Source organism: Suncus etruscus, chromosome 1, assembly GCF_024139225.1.
Source record: "Suncus etruscus isolate mSunEtr1 chromosome 1, mSunEtr1.pri.cur, whole genome shotgun sequence".
In the NCBI taxonomy this organism is placed as follows: Eukaryota; Metazoa; Chordata; class Mammalia; order Eulipotyphla; family Soricidae; genus Suncus; species Suncus etruscus.
This window is the reverse complement of record NC_064848.1, coordinates 132,766,026-132,792,398: the sequence shown is the minus strand read 5'-3', so window position 1 is coordinate 132,792,398 and position 26,373 is coordinate 132,766,026. Positions and strand designations below refer to the sequence as shown.

The following is a 26,373-nucleotide window of genomic DNA, read 5'->3' as shown; positions in this document are numbered from 1 at the left end:
AGAGTTGATTGTGTGCAAAACAAATGCTCTACAGCTGTGTTATTGCTCTGGCTCATAAAAAATTTTTTATAAAATTCTTCTGGTATACATACAAAATTACCAGATTCAAAAGCAGAAAAACAAGAAAATGTCCCCATATAATGCCTAAATACAAAGCTCTTAAACTAGTAAAAGAAAGGCAAAAGAACAAACTAAGCCAAAGCAGGGAAAGAGAACATATAATTAAATCAGAAAAATAAAAATAAATCCTTCCATCAAAAATGAACGAAATCAAGAACTAATAATTTATTAAATATAAAATGATCAACCCTTAACTATATTCACAAAGAACAATGGGGAAATGCAGAATATTTATATGATAAAAATGTGGAAAAATATCAAAAATGAAAAAAGGAGTTTCCTCAGGCCTGAGTGATGACTCAGCAGTAGGGCATTTGCCTTGCACCTGGCTGACCCTGGAAGGAGCACATTTCGATCCCCTGCAGTCCCATATGGTCCACAAGCAGTTTCTTATTTTCTTAGTTCATAGCCAGAAGTAACCCCTGAGCATCACAGTATGTCCTCCTCCCCCCCAAAAAAGTAAAAATAAAAATGAAGTTACAACAGATAGAACTGAAATTCCAAAGATCATCAGGAAACACAATCAATATTATACCACAAATTTGCAATTGAATACATTTTTGGAATCCTTCATCCTCCTAAGCCTAATTAAAGAGGAATCAGAACTCCTGAACTGACCAATTATTAACACAGATATTCAAAGTATAATCAATATCTTCCCAAGAACAGGCACCAAGATCCATCCAAAAGTGTCCACAAGTGATTGCTTCAAACTCTTAAGGTAAGTATCTTCTTATCCTCCTCAGACTCTTCCAGAAAGCAAAAGAATGGTAGTCTTCTCAAATAATTTCTGTGAGGCTCAAATATCCCAAACAAAATCTTAGTGAACTAATTTGCAACATTATTTTAAATTAAAAGAAACATACACCAAGATCAGGCAAGTTTTACCCCATGGATAAAAGGATGTTTCAAGATATGCAGGTCAAATAGTATGATATACACATGGATATAAGGAACAATAAAAATCATGTGATAAAATAAAATCTAGAGAAAGATTTAGATAAGACTTAGTAAACTTATGATTAAAAAAACTCTGAAAATGGAAATAATTGATTATCAATTAATTGAAATTAATTTTTAATTAAATAAAAATTAATGACATACATCACAATGCCACATATTATCTCATATTTAATGGTAGAAGAAAACTATAGATTTTTACTCTAACATTAAGTATAATTCAAGAGTGTCTAATATCACTACTATTAATCAACATACTATTGGAATACCTTGCCACAGCATTTAGGCTATAGAAATAACACTAGGGGGCCCGGAGAGATAGCACAGTGGCGTTTGCCTTGCAAGCAGCTGATCCAGGACCAAAGGTGGTTGGTTCGAATCCCGGTATCCCATATGGTACCCCCGTGCCTGCCAGGAGCTATTTCTGAGCAGACAGCCAGGAGTAACCCCTGAGCATTGCCGGGTGTGGCCCAAAAAACAAACAAAATAAAAAAAATAAATAAATAAATAAATAAAAAGAAAGAACACTAGGATTCGAATTGGAAAAGAAGTCAAATTATCACTCTTCACATAAGACATAATGTAAAAAATCAAAACCATCTCACAGTTGTGCCTTAATAAAACAAATACATAAAAAACAGGGCCGGAGTGATAACAAAGCAGTAGAGCAATTTCCTTGCATGTGGCCAACCCAGGACCAACCAGATTTTGAGTCTCTACATCCTTTATGGTCCCTCTAGCCTGCCAAAATCAATGTTTGAGCACAGAGCCAGGAGGAAGCCCTGAGCGCCATCTGGAGTGACCCAAACATGGAAAAATAATAATAATAATAATAATAATAATAATAATAATAATAATAATAATAATAAACATGGAAATCTGTTGGTTTTTTTATTGTCTTTAATAGTTACTGGATTTGGTTTTTTGCTTGTTCTTTTTGTTTGTTTTGATTTTTGTTCTTGTATTTTTTTGATATTGCTTTGTTTTCTGTTTGTTAATGTTTTTTTTTGTTTTGTTACTTTTTCTTAATTTTTCCCTTCCCTCTTCTAAATTGATATTTATAACACCTAGAAGGACTCCTCCTAGTTTTCTTTCTTTCTTCTTTTTCTTTTTCTTTATCTTCCACAGAACTACATTGCTTGAATCATCTTGTTCAGCCTCATAAATTGGTGGGGGAAAATGGATGGTACCAGGTCCATACACTTGCATGAACATTTAGTGGAAATAAAAAATTATCAGACCTGAACATCAAACCAAAGTCAATGACAATAGAATCTATACCTAATCCTGGGGCCGGAGAGGTGGCACTAGAGTTAAGGTGTCTGCCTTGCAAGCACTAGCCGAGGAAGGACAGCGGTTAGATCCCCTGGTGTCCCATATGGCCCCCCAGCCAGGGGCAATTTCTGATCACTTAGCCTGGAGTAACCCCTGAGCATCAAACAGGTGTGGACCAAAAAACCAAAAAAAAAAAAATTAAAATATTAAAAAAAAAATGAATCTATACCTAAACCACAGCAAGCTGTATTAGTGGGGACCAGTTACACTGGTATTCTGGGGAGTAAAGGAGAAAGTTATGAGATACATGCTGGGAACAGGGGTGGAGGGAGGACATCACTGGTAATAGAATGCCCTGATTCATTGTCACTATATATTGTCACTTAAATATCACTGTGAAAGTTTTGTAATTCACTTTGGCCACAATAAAAATTAAAAGAAAAAAACATGAAAATAAACTTAGGAAGTGATGTATAATGTAAAACAATATTTAAAAAATTCATAAATTACTGCTCCCCTCTCCTCCTCTCCTCCCCTCTCCTCTCCTCCCCTCCCCTCTCCTCCCCTTCTTTCCTTCTTTCCTTCTTTCTTTCTTTCTTTCTTTCTTTCTTTCTTCTTTCTTTTCTTTCTTCTTTCTTTCTTTCTTTCTTTCTTTTTCTTTTTTCTTTCTTTCTTCTTTCTTTTTCTTCTTTCTTTCTTTTCTTTCTTTTTCTTTCTTTCTTTCTTCTTCTTTCTTTCTTTCTCTCTCTTCTCTCTCTCTTTCTTTCTCTCTTTCTTTCTCTTTCTTTTCTTTCTTTCTTTCTTTCTTTCTCTCTCTCTCTCTCTCTCTTTCTTCTTTCTTTCTTTCTTTCTTTCTTTCTTTCTTTCTTTCTTCTTTCTTTCTTTCTTTCTTTCTTTCTTTCTTTCTTTCTTTCTTTCTTTACATCTCTGTCTCCTTTTGGTATCAAGGTGATGTAGAGAACAAAAAAAAAAGAAAAAAAATTCATAAATTACTGTTGAAAAAATAGAAACACAAATAAATATTTAAATTTCCTTGTGGATAGAATAATTAACATCATTAAACTGACCAACTACCCAAAGCATTATACTGACTCAATTCATAGGGCAGAACTGTCCATGATATGACAAAAAAAAGACACTTCAAAGATTTGATGTTTTGGACAAAGAAACAGAAGTGAAAGTAAACAAACAGAAATATTTCAAATAAAGTTTCTGCACTGTGAAATAAATAATATAATTTAAAACATACTATGTGGGAGAAAAGTTTCACTCATCACATATCTCAGAAAGCCCAATATATAATCATACTAGTCCATAGGAAATACATTAAAAATGATGAGAGAAGGTAAAAATATGAGTACCCAAAGAAGATAAACAAGATAGCTCACAATCATGTCTTGAGAAACACTGAGTATGAGGAAAATTAAAATAAAAGTACTGAGATGATTTCATTTTATGGAAATGAGAATGGCTCACTTTCATAAGTCTAGATTAATCTGGTGCTAGTAGTATGTTGCAAAATAAATTAAATTAAAACTGTCATCCTCTATTCTTGCAAGTGTTTATTTTTTGTAAAAACATATGGACAATTCTCAAAAAACTAAAAAAAAAATACAGACCTATATGACCCTGAAAATCCACTCCTTGGAATCACTCAGAAGACATAAAAACATCAACTAAAAATGTTTGTGTGCCTTTGTTCAAAATACAATTGTACAAAAACAGATGTGCCAGTGGATAAAGAACGTGTGGCATATATAAAGTGAAATACTACTCATCTTTAAGAAAAGATCAGAGGTTGAAAACTTCTAGAAGGACTCCGCCATGTTCGGCTTATTTTATTTATTTAATTAATTTTTTTCTCATTTTTCACTCCATTCTATTGCTTTTCTTTCCTTCAAACAAAACCACATAATTCGAATTATCAAGCTCCACCTCTCAAATAGAGGGGGAAACAAGGGAAGGTACCAGGACCAAACAGATATAAAATCACTAATAGTAAGCTAGACAAAGAGGAGACCGCCTACACTAGCAGCTTGGGGGGTGATGGGTGGGATATGGTTGCAGGAAAGAAACGGGGATAGGATTTGGTGATGGGTATTCCCCTGATTCAATGTTAATATGTACCTAAAATACTACTGTGAAAGATATGTAAGCCAATATGATCAAAATAAAAATTAAAGAAAAGAAAAGATCAGACTTTATAGTTAACTGTAACTTGGGTGAAACTCCAAGGCTTAATGTATAAAATGAGTCAAAAAGAAACAAATTTCAAATGATGTCTCTAAAATATGGAGGATAATGGAAAAGACTAAGTGAATAAAAAAGGACAAGATTAATAGAGTCTGAGAGGTTGTTTTTGTTTGTTTGTTTGTTTTTTTCAAAAATAAGTTTGATTAGATGTGGGCTGGTATATTAGAAGAGATCTAGAGACAATGATAGTGGAATCCTGATACTCTAATAGAGAAAAGTTTTTAGGAATACATTTTTAACACTATAATTGACAGAAAAATAAAGTTGTCCTGCTTTAGGAATCCTATTTTAACAAAAGTCAAAAACTATATAAAATAATCTTAATTTGAAACCATGTTTCTAAAACACTTAACAATAGTGAAAAAGTAATATTATTGTTTTATTGCTGTTATTAACAGCAGTAATAATATTCAGGTGTACAAAAGAAAGGAGAAAAAATGTTGAAAATAAGTAAAATATACTTTGCAAAATTTGAATAAATTCAAGCTTCAAAAGTTTATACTTTCAAATTCCAATCACTGTGCTCCAAACTCCATCACAACATTCAATAACGTATTTTCATTTGAAAATAAATTCACGTGCATATGACAAACTTGTGTAAAAATCACCTTATTTTAATTTTAAATGAAATGAAATGAAAAACCAAACCAAAAACATGAAATCCAATGTAAAATGTTGGCCCCACTTCCTTTTAAAGTGTAGCTTTTTAAAAAAATTCGATAATCAAGGATTCTTTTAGTGAAATGTTTTAAGAATAGAAAGGTGGCAACATAATCAGAATCAGTTTTAGAACCTGTGAAATAGTACCTAACCTATTGAATATTTCAAAATTTCTTGAGTTGCATTCATGTTTAGAAACTATTGACTTTGTATTCTTCCACAGCTGTTTGCAGATGTCAATGTTCCCACCAAAAAGTTACAGCTTAATATTAATTTCTTTTTTCTTCTTTCTTTTTTTTCTTTTCTTTTTTGTTTTTGTTTTTGTTTTTGGGGGCCTCACCTGGAGATGCTTAGGGGTTACTCCTGGCTATGCGCTCAGAAATTGCTCCTGGTTTGGGGGACCATATGGGACACCAGAGGACTGAACCATTGTCTACCCTAGGTTAGTGCATGCAAGGCAAATGACCTACCATTGTGTCATCACTCTGGCCCCCCAAAATTGCAATTTCTATCTTTGTTCAGAGTCTAGTCTTTGAAGCATGAGCTCTCCTGATTCACCAGATTAAAATCAAAACTGATTTCTTCAATCTCTGAATGTGTTGTTTTTTTCTGCATTTTAATAAAAATTTTTGCAACAACTATATATTGTTATATTGTCTATTTATTTAGTTTTTAGGATTTGCACAACATGCAACTGATTATGTAGGAAAATTCAGTAAAAGCAAAACACATTATTTAAAACTTTTTATTTGAAACAATGTATTATTAAGAAAGCTAGCTATTTTTCTATATTGATTTTTAAGAGAATTGGATGTTGAATTTTACTATCATATATTGTTTGAGTATTATTTAAGCATGGTATCTGAAAACAGCTTCTAATATTGTACTTTTATTCCTTTTAGTTTTATCATTTTCTTTTAGTATACTCCATACATATGCTTTTTACATAAGTTCTTTTGTCAAATTCTATTTTTATGTAAAAGCATTTCTTTAGTTCTTACTATATTTCTTCTGTATGATCTTTGTAGTTTTAATTAGTGCAGAAAACCTACAGCCAGCAGAGTTTATTTTAAAATTAGATTTAATAATAAAAACAATCTAAAGTAACATTTCATTTATAACAATTAAAAATCCCTGGTAACAACCATTTCCAGAGAATATAATGGCCCCTAATATTTCCCAAGTAGTAAACTCTGGGCTGATACCTCTGTAGCCTTCACAGGAAGAAGAGGGCCATATTACTTTTGTTATAACTATAGTAGCCCTATACCATTTCTTGACACCCTCAACAGAAAGGACCCTGATCTGTAAAGTATACTTAGCAAACTTCTAGGCCATATATTTTGTTTTATACCTATTAATTTTATTGGCACCTCAATATCTTGTAGTTTCAGCCTATAGAATCAGTTATTCTGTTATTAAATAGGAAATCTGATGGAGAAGTTATGTAGAAATCTATCAATCGTAGTGAGTCTAACCAGTTACAAAAGGCCCAGGTAGCACCAAACCACAGCTCAGTAACTTTTTAGACACTGACTTCAGCAATATCATGAAGAGATAAAAGTCTATTTAGATGGGCTTATGTATATCTAATATTTGATTATTCTAGTTGCCTTTGTGTTATAATAAGCCATATGAAGTAAATATATTTGTTCTTGTATGAAGGCAGCTTATGGTGGTGTGGGTGACTGAGGATATTGGTGAAGGAATGTTAGCATTGGCAGTGGAATGTTTGAAATGACTGTCTTATAAACAGCTTGGTAAATAACAACTTTACAATAAAAAATAAAAATAAAGTAAAATGAAGCAAAAAAAACATGCCTGGTAACAGTTTATGCTATGAAAAAAATTGTATAGCCATGTTGTTTAAAAATTTAAGCCTTTGAAATGCTTGTTATAATTAAATAAATTTAATTATTCAAAAATTTTCTGCAAACTATTCATTTTATTCTAATAATGTTTATTTGCCAATATTTATTACTTTCCATATAACTCAGATATAGATTTTGCTCATAAATTGTGAATAGATGGTCTCCTGAGCCCACCAGGAATGAACCCAGCATAATTGTATATAGGAAAAAAATAAAACAAAAATGTTGACATTTTATAGTAGAAAAATATTATTTTAAAGGATAAGGAAATACCATAATAAAATAATGACATATTAATGATGTATTAATGTTAAATGAGCAGTGTTAGAAATATATATTTTATAGAAATGTTCAATTCAAAATTCACAAATATTTTCATTGGTTAATGTAGATAGAGGCTGGAGAGAGAGTATGAAATTGCTTATCTTGCATATGGTCAATTCCTATTTAATAGTCAGCATTGCTATTAGCTTGGGAGCACAGTCAGGCTTCATCCTGAATTCAGTGTGAAGAGTTGATGTTGGTGGCTACTATTAACTAATTGTTGGCTAATATTATTTAGTATTGATTAATACTGCTTATAATAATACACTAGCCAACCATAAAGTAAGGAACAAAGAGAAAATAGATGATGGAGTGATAATTACCATGTTATATTATGATGTTTAATAAAAGTTAATAAATTAATATCTACAAATACATTTATACAAAACTTGTAAAGAAGTACTGAACATGACAGAAATAAAATCTAGAATCAGCCACTTTAGCAAAGTGGTTATTTTTAGCTGAGGGTGACTGAGCAACAAAATGTTTAGGAAGACCTTTTTTTGCAGTTATTTCTGTTTATTTTGTGATAAATTTTCCATATTAAATGTGCAGTCTTCCTCCAAAAAAGCAAGAAATTCTAATCATCAGAGACTGCTGTTTGATGCCAAAATACATGAGAACAAATTAGCCAACTCAGATAAAGGTTCTCTTCTCATTAGGGTTTTTTGTTTTTGTTTTTTTCTTTTTTAGTTTGGTTTGGTTTTGGTGACAGTGATGAACATTGTAAAACAAATGACAAATTATTAATATATAAACCTACTAGTTTTTATATTGTCCAATAACTTTGGCCAAACACCATGACTGTTTTTGTTTCTATTTCGTGAAGTGTGCTAGGGCTGGAGCAATAGTAAAACAGGTTGCTTTGCATACGTTGATCTTGGTTTGATCTCTGGCATATGATATGGTGCACTAAGCCTTCCAGGAATGATTGCTGAGCACAGAGCCATATATTAACCCCTGAACATAACAGGGTATGACCCCCAAAAAAGTTCATACAAAAATCAAAGAAACATTTGAATTTCACATAATAAACTTAAAGCAACTGATTTTTGACTACTAGTATGTTCATTATATCTACAAAATAGAAACAATCTATAATAGCCACTACAGGTCTTGATAATAATAAACTACCAGTGAGTTTATCACATATGCAGAAGCATGTGACTGATGTTAACATAAAATAAAAAATAACTTGTAACATGAATTTTTATACTATTAGAATGCAGTATTAAGATTGCAAATTTCTTTGCTTCTATGAATGTTAATAAAGACCAGAACACATTTACCCTTGTAGATGAGAAAAGCAGGTAGATCCTTGTCTCCTCAGCAAGATCAGAGGAAGCCAAGAGTGCTCTCTAATAATTGCTTCAGAGGAGAGCAGCAGGAAGTCAGTGTTTAGGTCTTTAGGAGATAGCCAGCTTAGTACCTGGCTAGTTAATGACAAATGGGAGTGGTTCAAGACTCACTAACTGAGAAAAGGCACAGGAAATAAAGGTAATCAAATAGGATGAAAAAATCAACTGTGAAAAAAATCAGAAATAATTAATAAATATTAATTAACAAATATTAAGAAATAGTTAAGAGGGCCTGGGGAGATAGCACAGCGGCGTTTGCCTTGCAAGCAGCCGATCCAGGACCAAAGGTGGTTGGTTCGAATCCCGGTGTCCCATATGGTCCCCCGTGCCTGCCAGGAGCTATTTCTGAGCAGACAGCCAGGAGTAACCCCTGAGCAATGCCGGGTGTGGCCCAAAAAACCAAAAAAAAAAAAAAAAAAAAAAAAAAAAAAAAAAAAGAAATAGTTAAGAATGGATCTAACTCATATAAATAAAAAAACTTAGACCATATGAATATAAGGTTGGGAATGGACCATTATAAGTTTTGCAATTGGGTTCATGGTCATTATAAAACATACTATTCTGTTTAAAGTCAAATTAAAATTTTTTTTAAAAAACTATAGTTTCAAGTTCACATGATCAGTTGCCTTCATAATTGTGCAAAAATGATTTTCCAAAGATTTCATAAATAACTTAGCTTTGCAATGAATTGTTTGAAATATACACTCAAATTTAAAACTTTGTTTAATTGCATATAGCTTATCTGTTTTTAATTTTTAGGAGGAAAAAAACTTTTATTTCTCAGGGGCAGAGATGGATGCATATCTAACTGTGCTGTGTACTAAATCTATAATCAATACTACCCAGACTAGTGTAGTTTGACATCAATTTCAAGTTCTCATGTGACTGAGTCACATTCTTGAGCCGTTAGACACAGTTTCAAAAACCCAAAATATAAATAATATATATTGATTTCTAAAGCTGCATAAATCAAGATACATTTTTTCAAAGGGTAAGTGTAAAGCAAGACTTAAAAATTAATGAAATATGTATTTACATATGTAGAAGCAGAGCAAAAGTTTTCTTATATCTTTATTTATATCTTCTCTAGTTCATTCTTTACAGGTTAATTATGCATGCTATTTGACATCAGGAGCTAGTAGGTAACAGAGTAAATTACTTATACATGGATTTTATACATTATACATGGAGATACATGTAATCAATAAATTGCAATAATTCCAGTATAAATTAGATGGGCTAAGAGATGGTATTCTTGATTTAAGTCAAGGGGGCCTATGTTGTTAAGATGGGAACAGTAACTAACCTGAGAAAAATTGCTTAACTTATAAAATTTAAATGCACTATAACTAGATTCTTGCTCTGTTTTAAAATATTTTAACTGAGTTTATTTCTAGAGATAATAATAAATCATATTCCTTTTTGATCTTTTGAAGTAATTAAAATCTTTAGTAAGTCTGTGGAAACTTCCAACCTCAATTGACCTTATTAAGTTTATTGAGTTATAATCAAGTTTTAACTGATCAGCAAATTCATGTTATGGTCATACTAAAACAATATTGAAAAAAACTTGCCCTTAGAAAAAGCAAGTTCAACTAAATATCTAAAAATTAAATTACGAGCAATATATTTTGAGATAATCTTAGAATGTTTCTACTGGATTAAAACCTCAAACTATGACATGAATTGTCAGAGTAGAATTAGGGTGTGCAAGTTATTATCCTCATTTTCTAGAAGTGAAAATATACTTTGGTTAAAAAAAAGATTGCCCTCTAACTTAAAGCTACAGTGACCCATTCTAGTTAAGTAATCACTTTCTTTGATGCACCCTTCGGCACAGTCCTTATATTTGAGGTAAAAATAAGAAGTGAATAGAAGAAATTTTCTGAGAAGATAAAAAAGATAGTCTAATTGTACAGTTAATTATAAGTGATGGTTATCTTTCTACTGTTTATTAATATTATGCAATTCAATTTGAACCAATTTCCCTAATTTTTTCCTACATATCTTCAAAAATATTCATTTATTTAGACCTCCAGCAGTGTATTTTCTTCTAAAATATTAGCCTATTATTATTTTTAAATTTTTTCCTCAGAATTGCCCATTTTTTAGTATTTTTATTCATGCAAAAATTTTTATACTAAGTTCTTAAATGATTCCCAGCTGGTTTCTGGAGAATTCATAATTTACTACTAGTCCAATTTTAGAATTAGTTCATGAGTAAGTAAAACTATAAAAGAAAATCTGAATTTAGGGAAAGAAGTATACAACAGACAATACAAGAGATGTTGGATAGATGAATTAGGTACTTTCACTGCTAAATATATGTGGCTCAAGGTTTAAACAAAGAAAATATTAAAGGAGACATTAATTAACATTTTATTGCAATGCAAAAATATCTTATACATTTGATTGTAATAAATTACTACAGTAGGTAAAGGGGAGTTCACCATGTAAGGAAGTTTTTTCTGCCATAGTCTTATAATGATTGCTACTGATTTATAATTTGGTTTCTTTTTTTTTTTATCTTTTCTTTCTTTTTTATAATCAGGTCTCATAGTATCAAAATTACTGGGAAAATAAATTTTCAATAATCTTTGAACTTACTTTAGCAACTCTTCAACCAAATAGTCCCACTAAATGTAGATTTTTGGTTAATAAAGCAAGACTATAAAAAGGTAATGAACTGAAAAGGAACATTTTGTTCTGGTAAGGGAGCATAAAATTCAGTCTTACACCATCCCTAAAAAATTCATAGTCCTATACTTCTACATTAACTTGAAATTTTGCCTGTTAATTCCATTAACAAAAGACTATTTTTTGAGGCAACAAAGACATTACTAAAGAAATAACAATCCACTCTTGGAGTAAAATATCCAATATATATAAAACACTTCGCAGACCACTAATTATAATTTTATTATTTATTCTTAATCCCAATATTTTAAGTAAAAAAGGTTTTTTAATACATATCTATCTTGAAAAATATTAGAGCATGAGAAGAAATAATAGGAGTGGAGAAATTGCAATGTAAATATAAAACAATAAAACATGAATTAGTGTAAATAAATTTATCTCAATAAAAAAGAAAAAATATAATGCTATATTTATATTTAATGTAACAGAAAAATTTATTTATTACTATATAGATATTGACTTATAATTATGAATTTATAAAATAAATAATGTAGAACATAAATTATTTCGATAAATATATTTTACAAATTTAAAAATGTTTAATTATAAACTGTATAGAAGACTCACATAATCAATAAAGTCAAATATAAACTTAAAATAAAGAAGAAAATTAATACTTCATGCCAAAAGAAATTTCAAAGGGCAGAACTACAACTCTTATATTAGAGAAAAATCCCTCCAAAAATAAGATAAAAAGAGACAATATTGGACACCATGAAAGTATAATAGTTAATACAAATATAACTTCAGCCATTATTAATTTACATGTATAAATACTACATGTGTGAACTATATAGAACAAATAGAGGCATTGAAACAGACAAATAAAAGTGAAGCATTTTACTGCCCACTAACATCTATGGATAGATCATTCAAACACAAGTACTGAATGAAGTATGAGTCAGAAGACTGAAATTACATTACTAGACTTAATAGTAGTTTATAAATTTTTCCACCCCAAACAGTATAATGCAAAATGCTTTCTAACACTCAGAGAACATTTGAAAATTAAACTATACATTGATACATAATGCAAGACTCAGAATTTTATAAAACCAAAAATCCAAAGAAGCATTTTTGGATTATAAAGATGCTACTTATTAGTAATATTAGATAATTTTAAGAAGTCATTCATAGAAACTAAGATCTTTTTTGGAAATAAAAAAATAACAATTAAAGTTAAAGTTTTAACTAAGTAAAATGAATCATGTTTAAGATACTGCAATAGAAGAAAAATTAAATTAAGAAAAATTAAATAGAGATGAAAAAGATATATATTTAAAAGTCAACCAAATCAAAAAATATTCTTTGAAAAAATTGACTATTTGAAAATTTAATGCCATATTTGCAAAGAAGAAATAGAAAATAGATCCCTTCTACCAAACTGGAACAGGGGCCCCCTCCCAAGCCTCCCCTCAGACTCCTTTTGATTTCATGTGCCACTAATGAAACCTCCTTTTTTCTCATCAGTCCTCCTTTACCCAAACCTCACAGATGCTAGAGCATCTGCAGAAAGTCATTTCAATATATATCATAGACTTCCTGGCAGATTGAATCTAGCACTTCTTTCAACACTGTGAGAATCCAGCACTCCAAGCCACTAAATGCAAAGATCAAAAGGGAAGCTAAACCAGACATCTACTGGGGGGATATGGTGAAAAAACCTGGCAAATCTCCATGTTCACCAAAATGCCTGAACCTTAGAGATGAGAACCTAAAATCAACACTTATTGGGTTAGCAATGGAAATCAAAGAGTCACTAGCCTGAAAAATTCTTACATCTAAAAATAAACAATTCAATCAACTCAAAGAACTCTTACAGAAGATGAGATAATCCATACAAAAGGAACTTAAGGAATTTAAAAAATATATTAGCAACCCATAATTGTAGAATTACACAGGTGGTGAATGGCATATACAAAGTTGATGAAAAGTTATAAGCCAGCAGAGACAAAAAAAATCAAAAAAGAAAGGGGAGACAGCACTCTGGAAGAAAAGGGGAAGAATAAGTAGTGAGGGAAATAGTAGCAGAGAATTTTCTCACTCTTGGAAAAGAGGTTTCTTTACAAATCTGAGAGGCAAAAGTAGTACCGAACAGAATAGACCATAACAAAACAACACCAAGTCATTTAATAATCCAAATGACAAAAAAAATGAGAGAGTGGATTCTTTAAAGCAGTAAGGGGAGAAAAAAACCTCAAGCATAAAGGAAATAACATAAGAATCAAACCAGATCTTTCGTTTGAAACAATACAGGCAAAAAAAGAGTGGAATGACATATTGAAACTACTGAATGAAAGAAACGTTCAACCTAAGGTCCACTACCCAGAAAAACTCTCATTTATATGTAAGAGAGGATTAAAACATTCTAAGACAAAAAAAAAAAAAAACTCAAAATATTTTAGCTAATCAAACCGACCCTAAATGAACTACTCACTCAAAGAGCAATTACACAAACCAAATCCCCAATTGTAACAACAACCACCCTACAAAATCCAATGGCACAACACCCCTTTCTGTCAATAGTTTCCTTAAATGCCAGTGGATAAAATCAAGAATATATATAGCAGTTTAGATTAAGCAGGTGTCCAAACTACTGCTCTTTATAGATTTCTATAATAATCTTCTAATGCTTTTATCCACAGAAAAGTGTGCAGAATGCATTTGGAAGCCATGCACTCCCACTGTAGAGCTCATTTTTACTATGTCTATAACTCCTTTTTTTTTTTTGTCCACAGTGGTGCTTGGAGATTTAGGTTGGTTGCCCCAGTTACACATTGCATTGCTAAACTATGTTAGACTCCACAAAACGCTAGCACTGCTTGTTCTCATTTTTCCTGATATGTACCAATCTCTGTGGTGTGAGATAGTATCTCATAGTTGTTTTGATTTACATCTCCCTGATGATTAGTGATTTGGAGCATTTTTTTCATGTGCCTTTTAGCCATTTGTAAATCTTTTTTGTCAAAGTGTCTGTTCATTTCTTCTCCCCATTTTTGATGGTTTTAGATGTTTTTGTCTTGTAAAGTTGTGTCAGTGTTTTGTATATTTTGGATATTAACCCCTTATCTGATGGGTATTGGGTGAATAGTTTCTCCCATTCAGTGGGTGGTTCTTGTATTCTGGGCACTATTTTCTTTGAGGTGCAAAAACTTCTCAGCTTAATATAGTTCCATTTATTTATTTCTGCTTTCACTTATTTGGAGAGTACAGTTTCCTCTTTAAAGATATCTTTAGCCTTAATGGCATAAAGTGTTTGACCTATATTTTGCTCTATATACTTTATGGTTTCAGGTGTGATATCTAGTTCTTTAATCCATTTGGATTTTATCTTAGTACATGATGTAAACTGGAGGAATAAATTCACTTTATTACAAGTGACTATCCAGTTGTGCCAACACCACTTATTGAAGAGGCCTTACCTGTTCCATTTAGGATTTCTTGCACCTTTACCAAAAATTAGATGACGGTATATCTGGGAACATTCTCTGAGTACTCAAGCCTGTTCCACTGATCTGAGGGTCTGTCTTTATTCCATTACCATACTGTTTTTAATAACTATTGCTTTGTAATACAGTTTAAAGTTAGGTTAAGTAATATGTCCCATATTCCTTTTCCCAAGTATTGCATTAGCTATTCGTGGTTGTTTATTGTTCCAAATGAATTTCAGAAGTGTTTGATCCACTTTTTTGAAAAAATGTCATGTTTATTTTTAGAGGGATAGCATTAAATCTGTACAAAGCTTTGGGGAGTATTGTCATTTTAATTATATTAATCCTGTCAATCCAAGATTTCCATTTTCATCTTCTCTTATTTCTTGTAGCAGAGTTTTATAGTTTTCTTTGTATCTGTCCTTCACATACTTAGTCAAGTAGACTCCATGGTATTTGAGTTTATGTGAGACTAATGTGAATGGGGTTGTTTTCTTAATATCCATTTCTTCCCTATTATTATTGATATATTAAAAGGCCATTGATTTCTGTGTATTAATTTTATAGCCTTCTACGTTGCTATATGCATCTATTGTTTATAAAAGTTTTTTGATAAAATCTTTAGGGTTTTCTAAGTATAGTATCATGTCATCTGCAAACAGTGAGAGCTCGACTTCTTCCTTTTCTATCTGGATTCCCCTTTATATCTTTTTCTTGCCTAATCGCTATAGCAAGTAGGAGTGGTGAGAGGGGGCAACCTTGTCTTGTACCAGAGTTTAGAGGGAAGACTTTCAGTTTCTCTCCATTGAGGATATTATTTGCCATTGGCTTGTGATAAATGGCCTTGACTAGATTGAGAAAGTTTCCTTTCATTCCCAAATTGCTAGAGGTTTTTATTTTTATCAAGAATGGGTGTTGAACCTTATCAAATGCTTTCCTGCGTCTATTGATATGATCATATATTTTTATTTTTCTTCTTGTTTATATTGTGTATTATGTTGCTGGATTTATAAATGTTAAACCATCCTTGCATTTTTGGGATAAAACCTACTTGATCATAGTGAATGATCTTCTTGATGAGGCATTGAATTCTCATTGCCAGAATTTTATTGGGGAGCTTTGAATCTGTATTCATCAAGGATATTGGTCTGTAATTTTCTTTTTAGGCTGTATCTCTGTCTGGTTTTGATATCAAGATGATATTGGCTTTATAGAAGCTGTCTGGAAATGTTCATGTTTTTTTCAATTTCATAAAAGAGCCTGGCCAGGATTGGTAGTAGTTCCTCTTGAAAAGTTTGAAAGAATTCATTAGTTAATCTATCTGGACCTGGGCTTTTCTTTTTGGGGAGACATTTGATTATCTTTTTAATTTCCTCAATAGTGATGGGGGTGTTTAGATATGCTATATCCTCCTTGTTCAAACGTGGAAGATTATAAGAGTTCAAAAATTTATCCATTTCTTCCAGGTTCTCATGTTTCATGGCATAAAGTTTCTCGAAGAAATTTCTGATTACCCTCGAATCTCTGCAATATCTGTAGTGATCTCCCCCTTTCCATTTCTAATATGGGTTATCAAATTTCTCTCTCTCTTTCTTTGTGAGTTTTGCCAATGATCTATCAATCTTATTTATTTTTTCAAAGAACCAACTTCTGCTTTCATTGATATTTCGGATTGTTTTTTTGGGTTTTCACTTCATTAATTTCTGTTCTAAGCTTTATTATTTCATTCTGTCTCCCTATTTTTGAGTCCTTTTGTTGAAAATTTTCTAATTTTGTGAGCTGCATCCATAGGATATTCAGGTATGCCCTTTCTTCCTTCCTGAAGTGTGCTTGCAAAGCTATAAATTTTCCTCTCTGTACTGCTTTTGCTGTACCCCATAGGTTCTGATAATTTGTGTCTTCATTGTCATTTGTTTCCAGGGAAGTTTTAATTTCCTCTTTGATTTCATCATGGACCAACTCTGGTTGTTCAGTAGCAGACTATTTACTTTCCAGTTGTTAAATTTTTTTCTTCTGTGTGCCTTTGTAATTAACATCCAATTTCAGAGATTTATGATCAGCAAAGATAGCCTGAAATTTTTCTATCCTTTTAATTTTATGGAGATATGTTTTATTTACCAGCATGTGGTCTATCCTGGAGAATGAGCCATGTGCACTGGAGAAGAATGTGTATCCAGGTTTCTGAGGATGGAGTGTCCTATATATATCTACTAGGCCTCTTTCTTCCATTTCTCTTCTCAGGTCTAATATATTTTTTGGGTTCAGTCTGGTTGACCTATCAAGTGTTGAAAGGGCTGTATTGAGGTCTCCCACAATTATTGTGTTATTACTGATGTCCTCTTTCAAATTTGTCAATAGTTGTATTAGATATCCTGCTGGTCTCTCATTAGGTGCATATATATTTAATATTGCGATTTCTTCCTGATGTGCATATCCCTTGCTTAGTACATAGTGTCCATCTTTATCCCTTACAACTTTTCTGAGTCTAAAGTTTGCATTTGCATATTAATATTGCCACCCCAGCTTTTTTAAGGGTTTTTTTTTTTGCTTGGATGATTTTCCTCCAGTCTTTGATTTTGAGTCTATGTTTGTTATGACTATTCAGGTGTGTTTCTTGTAGGCAGCAGGTTGAGTTCATATTTTTGATCCATTTTGCCACTCTGAGCCTCTTAATTGGTCCATTTAATTTATCGACATTGAGAGAGATGATTATCATGTGAGTTAATGCCATATTTATTTAAAAGATTGATGTATCTGTTGGTCTATCTTGTCTTTTTTTTGTTTGTTTGTTTGTTTTTGTTTTTTGGGCCACACCCGTTTGATGCTCAGGAGTTACTCCTGGCTAAGTGCTCAGATATTGCCCTTCTCATGGGGGACCATATGCGATGCTGGGGGATTGAACCGCTGTCCTTCCTTGCTAGCACTTGCAAGGCAGACACCTTACCTCTAGCGCCACCTCTCCGATCCCGGTCTATCTTGTCTTAAAGTAGGCATTTCAGTTTCTCCTTTAAGGCTGGTTTTGTATTTGTAAAATTTTTGAGCTGTTGTTTATCCATAAAGCTATGGATCCTTCCTTCAAACCTGAATGTGAGTCGATCTGGGTACATTATTCTAGGTGAAGCCTCCATTTCATTCAGTCTTCTTATAATATCCCACCACTGTTTTCTGGCCTTGAGAGTTTCTTGTGACGTGTCTGCTGTAAATCTTAAGGATGTTCCTTTGAATGTAATTTTCTTTTTGAATCTTGCTGCTTTCAGTATCCTATCCCTATCTGTGGAATTTGTCATTGTGACTAGGATGTGTCTTGGGGTGCTTTTCTTTGGATCTCTTTTAGCTGGTACTCTTTGGGCATGCAGGATTTGGTTGCATACAGTCGTTATCTCTGAGAGATTCTTTGTAATGATGTCCTTGATTGTTGATTTCTTCTAAGGATTCTCCTCCTGTGTTTCTGGGACTCCAATAATTCTTATGTTTTTTTTGTTGAATTTATCCAACATTTCTATTTTCATCTTTGAAAACCTTCTTTGAGGTTCTTTTCAAATCTCTTTTTTTGTATAGAGTTATTATGCCTCTCTTCTTCTAGCTGACTAATTCTGACTTCAGCTTCCGTTATTCTACTGCAGAGGCTTTCCATAGAGTTTTGCATGAACTCTATTGCAGTTTTCAGTCCCTTATTTTAGTTTGGAGTTGTCTAATTTGCATATTTGTCATCTGTTCAGATCGATCTATGCTCCCCTTGAGTTCCATGAACATCTTCCATATCTCCACTCTTAACTCCCTTTCTGAGAGGTCAACCAGTTAGTTGGCACTTTTTGGCTCATCAGAGCTGCCATCCTCATACTCCACGCATGCAGTTGTCCTTCGTTGTTTCCTCATTATCACCCTTTAACTATATTTCTGTGTATTGCAATGGATTTCGAACTATATATATATGTATGTATATATATATATGTATATATACATATATATTTTTTTTTAATTTTTCCCCCTGTAATCTTTTTGGTTGAACCCAGGGATCACAAAACACCTTCAGATGTGGCCCTCAAAAACAGTCTGCTGGCACTGAAGCAGTCTGGGGTCAAGGAACAGTGGAAAAATCCACCCTTACCTTCAGTCAGACTCAGAGAGCTCAGCTTTCTGTGCTTCTCCCACATGAACCCAGGGATCAAAAAGCAGCTTCAGGTGAGTCCCTCAAAAGCAGTTTGCTGGCACCGAAGCAGGTAGGGGTCAAGGAAAGGTGGAAAAATTGACCCCTACCTTCAGTCAGACTTGGAGAGCTCAGCTCTATGTGCTTCTCCCAGATGGACCCATGTGGGTGTCCTGTAAGCCCCCCGAAGGGGCCCGGCCAGCGGAGAGTGGACGAGAGGCTCATGTACAACCGCATCTTTATTTTGCAAAGCTCAGATCACACAGCCACACCTTGAAAAAAATCTAAGAGAGGTTAGTAATAATAAGGCCCAAGACAGTATTCCGTTCAAAGGCGTTTAATGGGGTTCAGCACCTTCTTATATAGATAAGGTACAGGGGGCAGGTAAAAGGCAGTGTCAATCACTCTTTTCAGTGCACAGACCGTCTCATCATTCCAAATAAGGTAAAAACACAGGGCAGGTAGGTTGGAACAAGGAACATAACATCATTCCCCAAATATGGAAAGTGGGCAGTGGGGCAGAGGGCAGTCATGCTAGATCCTGGGTAGAGTTTGTTTGGCCACATTCCTAAACTCTTAACAGATTTATAGTGGGGCAAAGTTCTTTTGTAAAAACCCGATGCTGCACAATAGGTACCTTGTTAACTCAAGAATGTGGGCTAGGGGAACCTAACTTCATTCCAGGCTGTGTCCCTTTCCCCTGGTCTAAGAAATTATTTATTACTTGTTTCCTGCTGGCCCAGGGGTTTTGTAGCAAACAGCACGCAGGACTGGAAAATGGTAGAGAGGTTTTTTGCAAAAGTGGCCACTGTCATGTCACGGTAGCCAACATCTCCCCCTTTCTTCTATAATAGAAGAAGGGAAGCCGTGAGTGGGTGGAGTAGCCGTGTCTTAGGCTACAGGGTTTGATCAGGTCGGACATGGCAGTAAGCCATGAATTAAAAGTGGCTATAGGCATAGTGGGTAAGCTCTGAGTTCCGAATTGTTTGCCATAGCCGTTTGGATCCATATCCTAACTGGGACCCTGCTAATCCCATCATAGGCATCTCTACAGCCAAGAGCACAAGGGCCGGAGAGAGCTCCGTTTGTTAGCTATGCACTCTGTCTCCTGGAAACTTAATGGCTGGAAGGTGGCTTGGTGACGATATCCAAGTTTTCACAGGAGTCACGTTAAGAAAGCTGCTGGCAGTGAACTTGAACAGAGGTTTTTGCAGCCTCGTCTGCCTGGCTCTTAACAAAGGCAGTGAGTTTGCAGAAAGCCCATGGGCCAAAGGAAAGAAGCAGCATAAGGCTAATAAGAGGACCCAAAATAGTGGATAGTAATGTATGAAGCCAAGGGGAAGAGAAAAACCAGCTCTGGAACCAACCTTGTTCTTGGTCAGAACGTTTTTGGAACTTCTTCATTCCGTTACCAATACGCTGAACACTGTCTCTAACTAACCCAGTCTTGTCTTTAAATACACAACATTGTTCCTTAAGGGCCACACAGATTCCACCTTCCTTCAAAAAAAAGAAACCAAATTAAACCACGGCGGTTTTGCTGCACTATCTTTGCTAGGGATTCAACAGTGTGTTCTAAGTTGTGTAAACTTATTAAGTTTGTAAACATTTCTAATAACAGTTATACTTAAGGCATTAACAGATTTTAGAGTATGAACCAATGAATAAAGTACTGTGTCCGCACCAATAATACCCAGGCCTATGAATAAGGCTAGGATGAGAGCAGTGACTGGTTTGACAGGTAATTTAGGCATTAAAACAACCAAAACACAGTAGTCCTTGGACTGAAGAAACAAATGTGAAACAATGTGGGGAGATAAACCAGTGAAACAGGCAAAAAAAATCGTTAAAATGGGGGCAATTATGAATTGAAAGGAGGAATTAACGACAAGAATTTGATTACAATTTTTAATAAGGGAACTAGGGGGAAGCATATACCAAAAGGCAAAGTTTGAGTCCTGCCACTAATTTTAAAGTCATGCCATGTTGTTGTGGCTTCATACCGCATTGCAGAAGGTTGGTATCGTTGGTGAAGTGAGGCAGTGTGAAGGCAGCAATTTATTTATAGAATGGTGGGATGGGTCAGTAGCAGATACTGGAGGGTGCCTAGGCGGAGGCTTTGACCATGACGAGGATGAGCTGTAAAGAGGAGGGGGGTCCGGAGGACAGCGTGGGCTGGAAGGGTGGGGAAGCAGGCAGAGTCCTGAAGAGCTTGGGGCATGGGAGAGGTTGAGCTGACATAGCCAGTGTGTCCTGGGGAATGGGTTAATGGGCCAGGTCGTGGCAAAAATTGATTGGGGTGGCTTTCTCTTCCTCAGCACCCATGGCGAGGGCACAAAGGGTTACTTCCAGGATGGGTCAGGGGGTGAGTGGGATGAGTGGGTGGGGAGTAGGCTATGTCACCGGCAAAGGGGGAAGGGAAGGAACCAGAGGTGTTGTCATTGTCTTGCAAGGGAGAGTCAGGTGGAGCAGACAAATTGCGACGGAGGTTGTTAGTGGCAGTGGTGGGCATCCAGGGCAGCCAGGCAGAGTCAAATTCAGCATTGTCAAAGGTGGAGTTAGTCAGAAACAGGTCCACAGGAATGGCAGGCTAACAGGAGGGGTGACAGGCTTTTTTGAAGTGGATGAAGACAGGACTGCGGGAGGCTGCAGGAGGTTTATAAGAAAACAGCTTGGCAGGAGGCAAAATGGTTATTTTTGAATGCCACAGGAATGCCTCTGACTTCTGTCAGACTTTAGCATTCAAAAAATGTTATAATTAACAATCGGCAATTTTTCAAAAACTTTTAAACTGAACCTAAATGATTTTCTTAAACTTCTTAGTTATTATTTTAAAGCTAGATGCTATTCTTTAGCCACAAATTCATATTCTATAGGCCTTAACTTACACATAGCAGGAAAGCTGTGTGATTGCAAAGTCCAGAAATTCTCCAGGGAAAAGTTTTCCCGGATGGCCATTGAGAAATCTGGGGTTTACCATCCCCTACACTTTCTACCATGCTGTCAGAAGGACAAAGCTAGCTTAACACATGATTAAGCAGGATGTCACAGTTTGTTAGATGACCAGACTGAGCCAGGTTAAAAAAATTAATTGAAATTTTCAAAAATGGATAAGGCTTTAAAAATTGTATTTATCATGAAATGCAAAAATAACAAATAAACAGACAGAACAAAACAACACAAAACAAAACATTGTGGCCACTTTCACTGAGCACAACACAAACATGAACAGACAAAAGGATTGAAACAAAACTCTCATTAGAAAAATTGACAAGCGTTTTGATATATTTAGCCGGCATGTTTGTAAAAAAATTTTTTTTAACGTAGCTGGAGTGGAACTGCTGAAAATAAATTTAAGGTTTAGATTTAATACAAAACATTTTTAAAACAGTTCTAATTTGAAGTTTAAAGCATGAAGTAAAATGTTAGCAGTTAAAAAAATTTGTTAGGTAAAATGGTTAATGAGCACTGTAGAAGGAGTCTCCACTTTGAAGTATGATATTATTTGCTGTAAATGAACAGGTTTTTTATAAATTGGTTTCACAGTAGAATAGTAAGACAATGTTAAAATTTTTATGATCAAACACAAGAGCATGAACTATGATTATTAAAGGTATAAAAAACTGACTTTAAAAAACAAACAACTGTTTTTACTTTGAAGACTTTAAGTGAATAATTTGTAAAAAAATATTATATATCAAATTAACAAAATGTTTAGACATTATAAAATATATTTAAAGATATTTGATGCATTTCCACACTTAGAGCTTAAGACCAAAATTATATTTGATGCTAGTTAATTTGCTTTTATAATATTACTCATAAAATTAAATATGTATTTTTTTCATTAATACTAGATTTCTTTACTTTAACACAAATATACAGATTTGTATAATGTGCTGATTTTCTGAATACACTTAAAAGGATAGTTGTTTTTTTTTTTTAATGCAGAGGTAAAGAACAACCATTGCTGTAGCACAAATTTAAAACCAAGGGTACTATAAGGCACACTTAGGTGTTCACTGTGCATTAAATTAACTATATTGTTTAAAAAGGCTAACCACATTAATTTTCACATAATTTTTTAAATACCTTAAAAATTAAAATAAATTTTCTAATAGAAATATAAAAGACTCAAATTTTAATACTGTGTGTCCGTTTAAATTTTAAAACACCAAAAGGTTTTTCTTTTACTGATGTTATTACAAGTAACAGAATTATGACCTTGCTCTAAAATTTCTGAGAGGCATGAACAAAGGAGGCTTATTGCGCTTATCTTTCTGTTGCTTTTTTATTCCTGGAATCTTTTAACCCTTACAGACCTAATTTTAACCTTTACAGACCTGAATTTAGAAAGTTTCCTAATTTTCAACGATTTAATAATTACTTTACAATACCCAATGCACAAAACTTAATTACACAAATGCTTTTTGAAAAGGCACATGTATGCTGCATAATTTAATTTACAAACTTCACAATTATTTGAGGCATCATATGAGACACAACAAAATTTTGAAAATAATTGTCACTATAAATTCCACATGAACAATTCCTGAATTTTTTTTTTACTTCTACCCCTGCCACTTTTTGCCATATTTAGCAGAGCAATCAAACTTGTAGCCACTAAGACACACACAGGCTAGCACTATTTTTCTGAACTTAAGCCAAATTTTACTAACTTTAAGAAAGAAGTGATATTTTTTTCTTCAAAATTTTTGTTTGCACTTTGACTACACAGAAACTTACTGTGTTAAAAACAGGTATAGAGTATGACACATATATACTACTTCTGCATAGATTAAAGGGCTTATTATGACATTTTTGAACACTTTTAAAACCTTCTAATTTTACCAACTGTGGCCTTTATGTTAGAAAGACATTTTAACTCAGGCATCCCAATTTAGGAGAAAGGAACATTTGTAACAACAGAGAGACAACCATAAGGGAAGTTAGGGCTGCATTTCTACCCTAAGGAATGGGGGGGGCCCGCCCTGCTCGCTAATTGCTGAAGCGGCCACCTGGCCAGGTGGGCAGGGGAGGGTAGCAAAAGTTTGTTGCCACGTGTGGGGGAGCTGTTGGAACACGGGCTCTGGGGAGCAACTTTCAGGCACGGAGCCGTGTTGGCAAGCTGGGACCTGGAAAGTGTGTGCTGTACCTTTAAGGTATGAAAAGGGGTGAGGCCAGCTATATGAGCTTAGAGATCAGAATCCCTGCTTGCCTGCAAGGGCTTAGCAGCGGGGAAAAAATTTTTTAGCTTCCCAGGAGACAAAGAGTTGAGCTTTAAGTGCCGTGCAGACAATATTGCGCCATTCAGTGGAGGAGACAGTGCCGCCCCCCCCCCAATAGATTCTAAGCAGGAGAGTGTGTAAGGGGCTTGGGGGCCATAGGAGGTTGGGGCTTGGGGGCCATAGGAGGTTACGGCTTGAAACAGCTCTTTGAGGCTTTTCCAATTAAAGGCTTTGTGCTGTTGCAATTGCTGGCTAAGGAGGGGAGGGTGGTGGGGTAAATGTTTCTGAGGCTAGGGAAGTGGAGGACTTTTTAGGATTTTGCACAGAGGGCGCAGCAGCAGAAGTGAAGATGAAGGGTCAGAAGGGGAAGGAAATTGAGAGACAGAGTCAGAGCGAGAGGGAGCCCGGGAACACTAGATTTCTGGGCAGGTTATAATGAACCAAGGGCAAACATCATGAACAAACATCAAGAAATTACAAATATCTTTTTTGGTAACCTCTATATGTCTGCGTTTCAATTCAGACTGAATATCTTGAATGAATTTAAGTTCAGTACTCAATGCTGCACCCATGGTCGTGAATCCAATGGGGTTGCCCCAAAAGCCAATCAGGGGCGGTGTATGGGACGACAAATATATCAAAATTAATATTAGGCTAACCTAATCTGCACCACCCTGATGGGGTTTTCCGCAACTTACGAATAGGCTCCGGACTCGCCGACTGGTCGTCCGAGTGTGGAGGTGGTCCTGCCACACGTTGGGCGCCAAAATGCGGGTGTCCTGTAAGCCCCCCGAAGGGGCACGGCCAGCGGAGAGTGGACGAGAGGCTCACGTACAACCGCATCTTTATTTTGCAAAGCTCAGATCACACAGCCACACCTTGAAAAAAATCTAAGAGAGGTTAGTAATAATAAGGCCCAAGACAGAATTACGTTCAAAGGCGTTTAATGGGGTTCAGCACCTTCTTATATAGAGAAGGTACAGGGGGCAGATAAAAGGCAGTGTCAATCACTCTTTTCAGTGCACAGACCGTCTCATCATTCCAAATAAGGTAAAAACACAGGGCAGGTAGGTTGGAACAAGGAACATAACATCATTCCCCAAATATGGAAAGTGGGCAGTGGGGCAGAGGGCAGTCATGCTAGATCCTGGGTAGAGTTTGTTTGGCCACATTCCTAAACTCTTAACAGATTTATAGTGGGGCAAAGTTCTTTTGTAAAAACCCGATGCTGCACAATAGGTACCTTGTTAACTCAAGAATGTGGGCTAGGGGAACCTAACTTCATTCCAGGCTGTGTCCCTTTCCCCTGGTCTAAGAAATTATTTATTACTTGTTTCCTGCTGGCCCAGGGGTTTTGTACCAAACAGCACGTAGGACTGGAAAATGGCAGAGAGGTTTTTGCAAAAGTGGCCACTGTCATGTCACGGTAGCCAACAGACCCAGGGATCACAAAGAAGCTTCAGGTGTGGCCCTCAAAAACAGTCTGCTGGTCATTTAAAAAATTTTAAGCTCTGAATTGATGTTATTTACATAAGACTTTCCTGATAAATACTTGCAAAGCTATAATTTTTCTCTTATTACTTCTTTCGTTGTGTTTCACAAACTGATTGTGTGTGGTCTTATTTACATTTATTTCAAGGAATCTTTTTCCTTTTCCCTTTGACCCATTATTTGTTTAATTTCTTGGTATTAAAGTTATTTCTCCATTTCTGTTTGCAATTCCCTTCTATTTTCAGTTGAATCATGACCTAAGAGATAATTGTTGCAATTTCTAAGCTTTAAATTTTGGGGGTATGGTGAGTGGCTAAGCATAAAACCTATTTAAAAATTATGCTAATAGGCATTGAAAAAGTATGTATTGGGGGCTTTTGAAGAATTTAAAGCCAGGTTGGCTGTCAGAAACTCATGGCAGACATCTTGGGCCTATGCTGTTCCCAGCTGCCCGGCCTTTGCTGTTCCCAGCGGCCCAAGATTGGGTTCCTTCAGCATTCCTACAGGCAGACTTGCCTGCGTCAAGTGAGTCAAATTGTACACAGTCTGATTCCTGCA

The 26,373-nt window shown here is 34.7% G+C and overlaps 1 protein-coding gene and 1 pseudogene across 1 annotated transcript in view; both read right to left on the bottom strand.

Moving 5' to 3' along the window:
• Positions 1–19,333, bottom strand: part of LOC126017754 (hyaluronidase PH-20-like) — a 42,639-nt gene extending 23,306 nt beyond the window's left edge. Inside the window, exon 1 of the mRNA XM_049779842.1 lies at positions 19,207–19,333. Within this exon, the coding sequence (XP_049635799.1) occupies positions 19,207–19,333 (127 nt within the window). The remainder of the gene's footprint in view (positions 1–19,206) is intronic.
• Positions 19,334–22,988: 3,655 nt separating this feature from the next.
• On the bottom strand, positions 22,989–23,126 carry LOC126030796 (uncharacterized; annotated as a pseudogene).
• Between the last annotated feature and the right edge of the window lie 3,247 nt (positions 23,127–26,373).